Source organism: Cupressus sempervirens, chromosome 7, assembly GCF_028749045.1.
Source record: "Cupressus sempervirens isolate cs-2001-9-10 chromosome 7, ASM2874904v1, whole genome shotgun sequence".
Classification (NCBI taxonomy): Eukaryota; Viridiplantae; Streptophyta; class Pinopsida; order Cupressales; family Cupressaceae; genus Cupressus; species Cupressus sempervirens.
The window spans coordinates 86,834,901-86,848,037 of NC_143124.1; the positions used below are offsets into that span (position 1 = coordinate 86,834,901).

At 35.2% G+C, this 13,137-nt stretch overlaps 1 protein-coding gene across 1 annotated transcript in view; it reads right to left on the reverse strand.

Moving 5' to 3' along the window:
* Positions 1 to 12,754, reverse strand: part of LOC149545624 (disease resistance protein Roq1-like) — a 34,892-nt gene extending 22,138 nt beyond the window's left edge. Inside the window, exons 1-3 of the mRNA XM_089790743.1 lie at positions 12,079 to 12,754; positions 10,856 to 11,972; positions 10,468 to 10,743 (exon numbers count right to left, since the gene is read on the reverse strand). Coding sequence (XP_089646869.1) covers positions 10,468 to 10,743; positions 10,856 to 11,972; positions 12,079 to 12,614 — 1,929 coding nt within the window. The 5' untranslated portion in view covers positions 12,615 to 12,754. The remainder of the gene's footprint in view (positions 1 to 10,467; positions 10,744 to 10,855; positions 11,973 to 12,078) is intronic.
* Between the last annotated feature and the right edge of the window lie 383 nt (positions 12,755 to 13,137).

Sequence of the window (13,137 nt, forward strand, 5' to 3'; positions counted from 1 at the left end):
GAAAAGAAGGAAGAAACTTTCAAGTCAGATGAATGATCATCTCTACATTAAAGAAAGAATTGAAGACTTTTTCCCTTCAAGTAGTTCAGCTGAAGCAAATAATGCAATCAAAGAACTCCTAGAAAAGAATGGTTCACTGCAAGAAGAAGTGAGAAAACTAAGAAGAGAGCAAGAAATCTAGTCAATAAGGCTATGTGAAATCATGGAAGAGAAAAAAAAGAAAAAGAAAAAAAGAAATGGAAGGTAAAGATAATGAGATTCAACATCTATCCCTCAAGTAGACTGACTTCATTAGTCAACTCACCAATGCAAATGAAGAAATCATGAACTTGAGATCAAAGAATGAAAGATTGCAAAATGATATAAATTCTGAAAAGCAACTCAATGAAAGGATAATGAAATCTCAAGCAGACATGAATCAGTTGAATGAATAGAATCTCTATGAACAAAATGGCAAAGCAAGAATTGGATACAAAGAAGAAGGTGAATCCTCCAAACAAGGTGCTCAAAAGAATCAAAGACCTACTTGCAATCACTATGGTAAGATAGATCATACATCAAACAAATGTTGGAGTAATGGGAAAGAAAAATTCAATGGAAAGTGCTACAATTGTAGTCAGCATGGTCATAGGGCTAATGAATTTAAAGAGAAACCAAGATTTGAAGTCAAATGTCACAAATGTAAGAAAAAAGGACATAAGGCATCAGAATGCAAAACCAAGACATTCAATCCAACAGAGCAAATTGTGAAAGCAATATTTGGTTGGGACTACAATACATGGTGTAGATGTCACTATTGTGGAGAATTTGGACGCATTAGCATGAATTGTGTTAAACATCATATGAGAAAAAGAGACACCACCAAAAGATGTATCCTATATATAGAACTTGGTCGTCTCGCCAAGAATTGCATGAATATAGGTAGAATTGAAGACAAAGAGAAGGAAAAAGCTGACAACATCTGAAAGCAGATGAGATAGCAATGGATTCCTAAGGCTACCGAGGATACTAGTCCAAACAATGATGATCAAGCCACTCAAGAATTGGATGACTCCACTTCAAATTAAGTTCTCAAAGGAGAACTGGAACTAGGTTATCAAGATAACATGCAAATCAGTTCCAGTTGAAAGGTGACAAAGATCCAAATCTGTATTCAAGATACAAAGGGATCACTAAGCAAGATCGGTATCAGTTATCACTGAGTTACCTTCTTTATCGAGTAAGGTCAGGTCATAGACTTTATCAAGCAAGATCGAAAGTGATAATGACACCTATGGTTACTGAGTTTAGAAAACATCACCGAGTAATCAAAGTAGAACAGTGGATGACAGTCTGTCAAGCATGATGTAAACTAATCTACCTTCATACGGAGCATTAATGATGAAATTTTATCAAAAGGCATGGAATCAAATTCATTCCTTATCTTGAATTTTCAAGAGCTATTGCGAAGAAGCAATTTTTAGTGCAATCAAGTGATTAAGTGAATTTCTTGCAAAAAAAATTTAACTTCTCTCAATTTACTGAGTGAAGCTGGCATCAAGCAGCAGCAAGGTCAAGAAAGGGTCTAACATGTTGGTTCATGGAGTTGAATGGAAAGCATTAGATTTCAAGTTCACTCTAGTAGTTGCTAAAACCCTAGACCCAAGCAGTGCGCAATCACAAATTCCACCAAAGGTACTTCTTATTAATGACATTTGCACTCATTTCAAATGTGTTATTCAAGAAATTGGTACACTAGAGGTGAATGATGACCTAGGTCAACTATGTGTTAATGAAGTATTGAAGCCTGAGCATAAACATTTGGAAACCAAAGGATTAACACATATCCTTCATATGTCCCGAGAGTTTCAAATCAAATGGATTAGGTTTATCCTTATCCGGGTGCATAATGGGTAGCTGTGACTTGAACAGCCAATTTTGATAACCAAGAAGATGATTCATTGAATCACTAGCCTCCCTATGCTAGCCAAATCCAAAACAAAAAAAACCCTAGGTCGAGCAAAGTTGGAGAAGAAAACCCTAGCTGAATGTGATGACAGGGGAATGAAAATTAGCAATTTTATTGATGTAGAGTTGAAGTTCGGCATTCACATAATTGCACGCAAAATATATTGTTCAAGTAGGTTGAATAGTGTGTGTCATGCGAAGCCGTGGACTTGGCATATAAGGTAGTAAAGAACAATTTATCATTTGACCTTGTCGAGTTGTTGTTGAAATAGTTCAACAAGAATATGGAAAGCATTAGAACATCCAAGAATAACCCGTGCAAGTTTGGTTCACTGTTAACCTGCCTATTCTTTTATGTTCAAAAGTTTTTCCCATCTAAAGGCACTATTGTATGGAGAAAAGATGTGCCTGTGCTCTACCAAATAAATGAATATATTATCAAGATGGGTGAGAATTATAATAGCATCATGGTCAACTACTTTGATGCATTCAAAGAAAAAATGAACAATAGGTTCAAAATTCCTAAGAAGTTAGTTGAGGACTACAAGGATGATGAATGTTTCATGGTTGACGGTGACAAAGTATACATTCAAGCAACAAGGCCTAGAATTGTGTGGGTGAAACCTCTTGGATATGAGGTGAACATTGATGAGACCAAAGATATCATTGAAGCCCTTGTCAATGAGCCAGTTGATCCTAAAGTAGCTTACATTGGTACATATGATGAAACTAAGGCTAGGATTGAACTTGAAATAAAGCTCCCACAAGCAGTAAATAAAGGAAAGAGGAGAATAGCAAAACTGAAATCAAATACACCTCTCTTTTTAACTAAGGGAAAAGGTGAGGATGTGGAGGAAGCAGAGGATGAGGAAGAATCTAAGAAAGAAGAAGAACCTTTGAAGAAGAAATGCAAAGTGATCATCACCTAGCCAACCAAGCCATCCATTGCAGTCTTCACAAGGAGGTCAAGGAAGAAGGATGACAAAGAAGGAGGTGACATCATATTCAACTGACCTCCACCCACCGTCCAAGATGGGCTGAAAGAATTGAAAGCAAGAGCTGGTATAACCAACTTCAAAGCTTTGAAATATGAGACCAGGACTGAGGTTGAGAAAAAAATAGATCGAAGATTTGGTCATGGATAAAATGGGTCAATGGAAGTATTCACTCAACTAGCCAACCTCTCAGATTCCCAATGTATTAATGGAGACAATCAGGCCAAGATGGGAACATGCCAAGAAAACTATCAAAGATATATACAGGAAAACCCTAAGGCAGCTACTATCGAGCATGTCAGATGCTAAGGTGAATAAGTCATTAAAGAAAAATGAAGATAAGATGACTGAATGATATTGAATATGTTGTGAAGAATGCAAACAATACTTGGAAAAATGTTTATCATCTTCATAAACCAAGTGAATATCTAGTTGAAGTAAAAGATGATGATGATGATAAAGATAACAATGAAGAGGATGATGAAGAATCAACTCATTTTTTCATAGTTGATTATGAGGAGTACAAGGAGAAAGAAGCCATCGAGGAAGATAAGCAATATGATGAGGAAATTGACCCAGTCAAGATAGTTGTGGCAATAATTTCCTCACTTCCTCACTCTTTGGGAAAACCATTGGCTACATCAAGCATGGGGATAGCTTTAGCAAGTTTAATTGTGACTACTAGTGATACATCAAATGTCCAATCACACGTTGTCCCTACTCAGCTTAGCACATCAATGATAGAAGTAACTTCTACTTCATCTACCGAGCTACAGACTCCTTCATCAACTAAGTTGCTATCATCAGTTATGGATATAGTGGCTACTACAGTTTTGAATACTTTAGTGGTAAGCACTCTAGTTTTGTCTACTTCAGTTTTGGATTCTACATTTTTGACTTCATCAATTTTGGATTCCTCAAGTATTTCTATAAGTATTGCATTACTCAATACAATATCAATTTTAACTACAAGTCCAAGTATGTCAACTATTGTCTCCATTCTGAATATAAAGGCAATAAGTACAAGGATAGTTGAGCCTAAGGCTCAACCAAGTACAAGATTTTTGGGGAAAGGAAAGGAGATAGAAGAAGACATTGATCTAGATTAGGAGACAGTATTCCCCAATTGGGATATCTACAAGCTCACTCCAGATCAAATGCAGATATTTGGTGAACTCCTCTAGAAAAAGGCTAAAAAACAAACACTTAGAGAGGAGAGAGATAAAGCGTATAAGATTATTGGGGATGCCAAGAACATTTTGGCAGAGGCAATAGGAATTGAGGTTGATTCTTCTCAACCTATTTTGTTCCAATTAGCAGAAGCAGTCCAAAAATTCAATGAGGAAACAGATGGACAAGACAAGCTAATTAAGAAGGCTGAAAAGAAATTTGATAATAAAGTGTTGGAGCACATTGCTTAACAAATTGCAATTCATCAAGTAGAGCTTTCTACAATTTTGGTCAATCTTGAGACATCCTGTTCAAATGTGTCATCACTTTTTGGGAAGCTATGTGATGTCTCTGAGTTCACAAAGGAAATAAAGGACAAATTGTCCAAAATTGATATAGATCTAAAGGCTAGTGCTCAACAATTGAAACTTGACCCTAGCTCAAGCTCTACACACTTCAAGAAAATTAAATTGTTGTCAGATATACAGGCTGAATTGTTAAGAGAAGCAAGAATCCAATCAAAATTGATTGATATAAAGAATATGATCCTTCCAAACATGGATACAATGCAAAAACATATTGTATTTTCCAAGACTTTAATCCATGACAATAACTTCTCTATTGCGGAACACATGATAGAGCTATTTACAGAGTTACAAATTGCACTCAATACATGTAAGATCCTACAAGAGAATTGGGATAAAACCTTGGCAGTCATTCTCAAGATACATTTTGAATTCTTATCTCATTTTGGTGTCTCTATGTAAATAAATCAAAATAAATCTTTGGCATTACTATCAAAAAGGGAGAGAGACACATAGTATAATGTATATTGTCTAGATATTGTTTTGAGAGAGTCACAGATTATGGGGGAGAAACATGCTATGGGGGAGAATGTATATAGTTGAAGAAATTTTTAGATATGTTCTATATATCAGAAGATGCATAGTATACTGTAGTATACCTTACAAAATCAGTTTTGAAAAATCTCAAAAATAGTATATTCTACTGAGCTAGTATCATGCGGTGATGAATATAAGGCATTCAATTTTGGCAAATAAGTGTTTTTTTATTAATGCCAAAGGGGAAGATTGTTGACATATCAGACAAGTTTGTTATTAGTGATACACACTTATTCTGATTTTGTATGGCTATTGAGCTCATTGCACAGTTTATAGTGTTTTCCAAGCATATCAGTGGTTACCAAGTAGATACAGTCAATATAAAGTCCAATAGTATAAATCGTACATTTTAGTGTATGTCGAGTTTATCAGTGTTTACTGAGTTCGTAGTTCATCTAAAGAAGCTAGTGTTAATCGAGCTTATGGTGATAGTATTTATCGAGTTAAGTCATGATAAACAAGTGATGTCGAGTTGCATAGTATCTACCAAGTCACCAGTGCAGACTGAGTTCAAGACTACCGTGAAAGTGATCAGTATGGATCGAGCTTCTACATCTACTGAGTGCATGGCAATGTCGAGCAATGATAGTGGATATCGTGTTTCAAAACTTTATCGAGTCAGTCTTCAGAACCTGAGTGTCTTCATGTGGGCTGACTTTGTAATATGTGTGTTAACTTGTATAATGACCGACTTTGTAATTATGTAATTTGGGTTGGTATATATATGTAATGTAGTGTATCATATCCAAGACATGAAATATATGGAGTGTATGAATGTGAAAGTGAATGTGCAAGTAATACAGCAAAAGAAGAGTGAACTGTAAAGGCCATATCAGCATAAGGTGCAGTAGAGTCTTATCTATCATAGAAAGGTGATCAGTACTTAAAATGAATCTCATTCAGCAAATTTAGTTGCAGAACAAAGATTTACTATTTCACCCCAATAAGTGAACTAGTCAAAATCCTCTAACAAGGTAGACCTAACAGTCTCTTATAAATCTCTTTACCGACTGCATACTTCATTGTATGTAAAAACCTCTCACAAGGTGGACCTAGCAGTCCTATTTGCTCCTAACAAGGCAGATCATTAGAAGTGATTAATGTGAGCCTTAACAAGCCAACTTTATGCTACAATACTAAAGTTTGTGGGTACCATCCCCACCCCAGTTTTACTTTCTATTTGGAAGGTTTATGGGTCACCAAATCTTTGTGTCAAAGTGTTATGGATGCTTCTATGCTTTCAATTTCTCATCCATGCAACTAAATCTGATATGATAATTGAATTATTGGATAAAAAAATTTAAGTTTTAGAAGTTATTGATTCACCCCTCCCCTCTTAGTTACTTAGCATAGTCTTGAATATTTCCAATAATAAGAATTAAGTCAAATTGTACAATTAATTATGAACTTAAATGGAATACCAAATGTCACTTAAAGCTTTTAATTAGACATAATGCATGAGCTTAGTTCTTTCAAAGATGGTTGATTTAATGTATCCAAAGAAGGTAATGAGATTCTCATGTTAGTTAGTACCACATATTAGCCCGCAATTTGACCGTTATGAAATGTCAAAATAGAACATTAAGATTAAGATTTAATTAAGGACAAGTATGGAGATGTAATAGATATATTACATGCCTTCAAAATATATTTTAAATAGAGGATAAGAGATAATAGGAGATTAGTTGGAATATGATTTATAAGACAATGAAAAATTAGAAAAAGATATAATCATTTTAAGTTTCTTTTAATCTTTTAAATTTTATGAATTGATTGGTCAATTAAATTGAAAATTTGAATTGAATGATTCCAATACTTTCCTCCAGGGACTAATCTCTAAATATGAAAGTGTATGTTCTCATGTAATGTCAATATTAAAAATGAATGAAAAATTAATAAGAGAAATACAAAAATATAATATGAAAAATAGCAACATCTCTAACAAATATATATTCTATTAACTAAATAAATTATAGAAACTGATAAAATATTATTTAAACAAAAAACTAAATTAATATAAATAAATAAAAATTTATGGTGTGGTTTAGAATGGTCAATTCATGAATTGTCACCACATGCATCATGAAAGGGTGCGTTCAAAGTGGGTAGTGAAAATAACATGCCATCGTTTTCCATATCAAGGCGTGATTTGTAGAACATACCAGTGGAAATGTAGTTACTACGGAGAAACGATTAATTATTTCAGTCAAGGCAATACTTTAATAGTTGGTTTGGCCGCCCACTTATACTGTACATATAAAAATAGGTAACATAAGCATATCGACAAAGCCTCATGTAGTGGGGAGCATTTATATTTCCTATTCGATCGAATAGAAACATGTAGCAGTGATCAGTAATTTGTTGCAAGTTGTCAATCAGAATACAAAAATAGTAATTTTACCCACTGATCGGTATTTTGTTAAAGATAATTGAATCATCATGAATGAGAATGTAAAATGTTTGATAGGGCCACGAACTTTTCACGAAATTGATCTCCTATATCGATGCTTCCTTCCTTCCTTTTGCACCTTGCATAAGTATTCATCTGATGAACAAATAGTAGGGGAATTTGACAAGCGTTACAATTTTCTCGATGTACAATAGTTATTTGAACTGGGAAGAAGATGCAATAGAGGAGAGGTGCTAGAAAACAATATCAATTACACAGATGATGTAGGGCTATGTTGACGCCCTTCAAATTAGAGGGATCGGATATCTGTATATAGTAACTATCTGTGTTGTAGAAATAGCTCTTCATCACTCCAGGATTATTAGGTATATTTTTCCTTGTAGTTTCATTTCTCAATTCTTTAACTCCGGGTTCTATATATATTTATATATATATATATATAATGCTACATGATTTGGAGTGTGTTCTTTTGGATGCTAGGTGAAAGACGGACTCAGAATTGGTGTAAGCATAAACAAAGTCATGTTGAACGATCCAAACTTCTATCTATAATATAATTTGTTCCCTTCTGAATATACCTAGTACTAGATAAGCATAACTCAATTATAGCGCACAAAGAGAATGTCTCATGATTCTAGTGACCATCTCGTATCCCATTTAATAAAAAAAATCCCAAAGCTGTTCTTAAATTGATAGTCATGGAAACCATGAATTTGTGGGGTCAGGGACATTCTCTGTTACAAATTCTAATAGTCTCTAAAATTCCATTGAGCTTTACCTCTAAGCTTGCTCCCTGATCAGATTTTCCAGCAATCGAAGTCACTTTGCCCAAATTTGTGCTTCACCTTAAACTTGTGACAAAATGAAAAAAATAACTTTAAAAATAGTCTAATCTCCAAATCTAAAATGTAATACAAATTCTGATCTCCAAATCAAGATGTATATTAAACTATAGGTTGTAGCCATAACCAAATTTCAAAATATACAACCATTGGGTCACTACTGCAATGTTCTCAGCTGGTCTTTAAACATGAAAGACTTATATATGCCAACCAAAATTTTTGCATGACAATGCATATAGTTTCTGTCGAAACTAATTTCTAGCCCCTGAAACATAACATGGGCCAAAATCACTCAGTTAAATAAATCCCTGCTAGTCTTCAAATCAAGTTCTATCAATACTCGAATCTAGAAAAGAAAACTTCAGATTCTGGAATTTAGAGGATACTATCCCATGTTCATCTTGCTATTTTAGTTTTCTAGCATCCATTGAAACCTACACCTCTGTTATATGGCTATGAAAAATAGTTGTTTGTGAAATTGATATAAAAAGGAATAGCATTTGACAATCATATTAATTAATTAATTTGTTGTTGGAGTCACATGCTAGCAATAGGCGATTCAAAATCTGTGCAACTCATAGTTTTGCTAATGGTTTGTGACATTATATAATTTGTAAGAACAAATAAATTATTTCGTAGTGGTAATGAAGCTAAAAAAATGAGTAGTCCCTGCAATCACTAACAGGATGAGAAATGTAAAAACTTTCCCGTTATATTTGTTGAGAGGAGCAAGAGAGTTGAACTCCAAAATTCTAGGCAAATATGGATTTGTTGGGAAATGACGACCATAAACTACATGATCAGCTACATTTACAAGTTGAAACCCAGATTTTTTGATCAATTACTTCTACAAATTGAAACCTAAATGTAATATTTTCTTATTTCTTCACCTATAATTCAAGGGTTACATGACAAAAGAAAAGTACATGTTTTATTATTTATTTTACAAGCTTCCAAATACAGATCGATGAAGCAACCATTTGGCATACCCAAAATCTTACAAAGGCAGACTCAACCTTTAGATCCTCAAATCTAACACTATCACCCAGAGTACATTAATACTCAACTTGGAAGAGATTATATTCTCTTATTTTACAGGGATAGCCATTTGAGGCTTTTCTACAATAAATTCCTAATAATGCAACTTTCTCCGAGATCTTACAACAACATTGATTGATAATTAAGAAACCAACTCTTACCATTTGATATAGAAAGTGCTTCCAATCCAAATTTGGAGTGGAAACAAATTTCTCTTAAATTTAATTGAGAAGGAAAGTTGTAATAGCTATAGCAGCTCCAATCATAGTAAAAATAGTGGTAGCTTCAAGCCTCATATTGTAAGCAGTCTATATCATACGTTGGCAAGACAATGCAATGGGGAACTAGATAGAAATCATAAAGAAACTTCGAGATAAAAAGTTTCATGAAAATTTGGAAAATTCACAAAGAAAGTTCCAAATTAAAAGATCAGGAAAAATTTGGAGAATCTTCCCTGTAAATTTTTTTTGTTTTATTTTACTCGATTTTTATAATTATATATAACTAAGATGTAATAAGATTTGTATTTAGTTTGAAGTTGCTCAAACGAAGGAGAAATGAGATAAATCATATTTTTCAATTATTAAAAATATAGTATATAGTTTCTTTACAATAAATTTAATACTGTATTGTGATTGGTCATTTGACTAGTCAAATGAAATGAAAAATTTGGGACTAAATGGTTACGTGTAGAAGGAACTAATAAGATAAACCTTGTGTTAGATTGGCAATCTTTGAGCATCTAAAAACATATTTTCAAAAAATAAAAAGCCCTAGAATCTTTGAACATTTATAAACACATTTTTTATATATCTCATATTTTTTAATTCACCAGCTCTTTCAATTGGAGATGCCTCAAAATTCTAATTTTTTTAATTATATAATGCTCTCAATAATTGAAATTTGAAACAAAAATAGTAAAGAAAAACCTTGTATTGGAAATCTATAGGCATCTATGAACATTTAACCAGCCGATACCGCTATTAACTCTGAAAACTCTTTCAAATATGTTCGGAATATCACATGTTTCAAGTGAAAGGGTGCCTAAAATTGAAAACATTTTTTAATAAAACTCTCAATCCTGAAAGAGAAAATCCGAATACAACCATAAGATAATGCATTCCACTATATAACCTTACTAAATACTGAGAAGATTAAAATACCTCTGTGTAATTCCCCCACAATGTTTTGAATGATCCACCAGAAATTTCCAATCGCTGCAAATGTTGAAGAGGAATCCATGCGGGCAATGGGGGCAAGCTTGGTGGTAGTGTCATGTACCACTTGTTCCTCTGAAGCTCGAGCCATAGTAAGGAAGCTGACGACTCAACACAACTATCTGATTGGCCTAAAAAGAATCTAACTTTACAGCCCATGGACTGATCGACAAAGGAATGGAAACACCTGGTATCGGTTTTGGCGAGGATATTTTGCAATTCCTGCATACACAGAAGAAAGCAGTGCAGTTGTCAGTTTATGTAGTAACAACTTAAATTTGGAATATTATAGTACTAACTACAGCTGCAAACCCGAAAGGGTAACGAGTATAACCATGGATTGCAGATCCTGACGACGCCACAGACGATGAGGAGGACTGAGCTCAAGTGCCATTTCTCTTCCCAAGTCTCTCAGGTGGTCATGCATTCTGTAACAATCACCCAACTGGTCTTCTTCTATAAGGCATTTATCTTTTAGTGTTTGCAGTGCAGTTTGAGCGCCCCATCCTGATATCTCCAACATTCGTTCGGCTATACGCTTTGGTTCCCCCAAAAAGAAACAAGCCATATCCATGAAAACTTGTTTTTCTTCATCCTCCAATGCGTCAAAACTTATTTTCAATTTCTGTTTTACATCTCGAGGCAGTGTCCTTTTAGCTTTTACCAAATTCGCCTCCCAAAACTTGAGATCTCTACCATGAACAAGCCGACCCAGAACCAAAAGAGAAAGAGGTAACCCTCCACACACATCCAGAAATCGGTCAACCAAAGCCTCATACTGAGCATGTGGAAAAGCTTGGTCAAACGCATGCCAGCAAAAGAGTTGCATCCCGTTGCCTCTGTCCATTCCTTTTAAAGGATAACCAATAGTAATCCCTGTAGAGATCATCACTCCAACGTCGCGAGTTGTTGCAATAATAAGACTATTACCTGATTTATTTAAGGTATCCATGATCAATAGAGCCTCTAACTGCTCCACATGATCGATGTCATCTACAACTATTAGGAAGTTCAAAGGGATTGTTGTTGTTAGAAGACTATTGAGATAGCTTTTCCCTTCCTCTATGCTTGTAAAACTTTTTTCTCTGTCAAAAAGATCTTTAGCAAGATTACTTTGCAGACGATGTAGTTCACCTCTCGCAGACGCTTCTCGCACATCAAACAGAAAGCTTGCTCTAGAGTATTCTGAAAGTTTTCTATTAAACAACTCTTTAGCCAGAGTTGTCTTCCCAACTCCACCCATACCAAAAATGCCAACAACATTAGGCCTATTTTTCTTTTCTGCCAGGCCGCACTGGTTCTCAAAATCTTGTACAAGTTCATCAAGACACCGTCTTTCAAAATCTTCCACAAGATTGTTAAGCCCTACTGGATACTTTGCAACATACAAACATCGTCTGCTGTGTACTTCTTTTTCCACTGCCGCTATTATGGTTTTGTAGTCGCTGAAACTTTATAAAATGAAAACGGAATTCAATGCAAAAATAGTAAGCAGAACTTGAAGGGAAAACAGAATCATATAGAGTGGTACAGGTACCAAAACCACAGAAAGGTTACCTGTGAAATTCTACTCCAGCTATATATGAAAGAGTTTGAAGAGCTTCCTTCCACTCGTTGAGTTCTTTCTGGGGGTACCTGCCTTTATTTTCATGCTCAATGAACGCACCGGCATATCTTCCCTTTTCAATGTGGCGAAGTTCCCATGGCTCCACTTGATAAAACACAGGAATGATTTTGACCTTACTTTCTATCATGAGAAGCAGCTCAGCCAGGCACCAGGGGGACTCTGCATATCTTGGGGAAAAGATGGCAATGTGTACCTTAGCAGAGCGGATGGCAGTCTCAATAGTAGATGTAAATAATTTCCCAAGTTCCTTCTCTTGAGAATCAAGAAACACCTCTATTCCCAATTGCCTAAGAGAGTTGTAAAGCTCCGTTGCCAAAGTCTCTTTGACATCGGGGCCTCTGTGATTGATGAATACATCAAACAATCTCGAGGATTCAAAAACCTTGGCTATTTTGCCAGGAGGTTCCATTTCACTGAAAGCATTTGATTCCCGAATTTGCTTGTGAGATGATGAAGAAGACGCCATTACTTGCAGTTCAAACACTAACAGCACTTGAAAAAATAGAGATAGAGAGAGAGAGAGCAGGGCATATGGATTTGATCGCGGTACGCGTAATGTAATATGAGCCTTTTGGGATGAAGAGGCGTAGAGTGAATCAAATAGATCATACTGCAGGTAAGCTTAATCTTTTCCTTGAAATTACTATGACATGTACAATGAAGAAGGGAGGTTGAGTGCTTTCCCCGAAACATGAAAATGGAAAAAATGGGGAAGGAATTTTCCAGGAACTTCATAAGTCCCCGGTGTGAGAGGGGTAAAAGGGTAGGAAACTGCCTAGAACTTGTTCAAACCCTAGTCTGTGTAGTCAAAAAAGCAGGGGAGGAAAATGCCTGGAACTTATTCAATCGTCGGTGCCTGCAGGGAAAAAAGAATGGTGGGAAAATGCCTCCAACAACTTGTGAAGGCCCTGATCTGTACAAAGGCGGAAAAAGGGAAGAAAAATGGCTATAAAGGGCCCCCGTGTATAAAGGGCCAAAAAAAAGGTCGG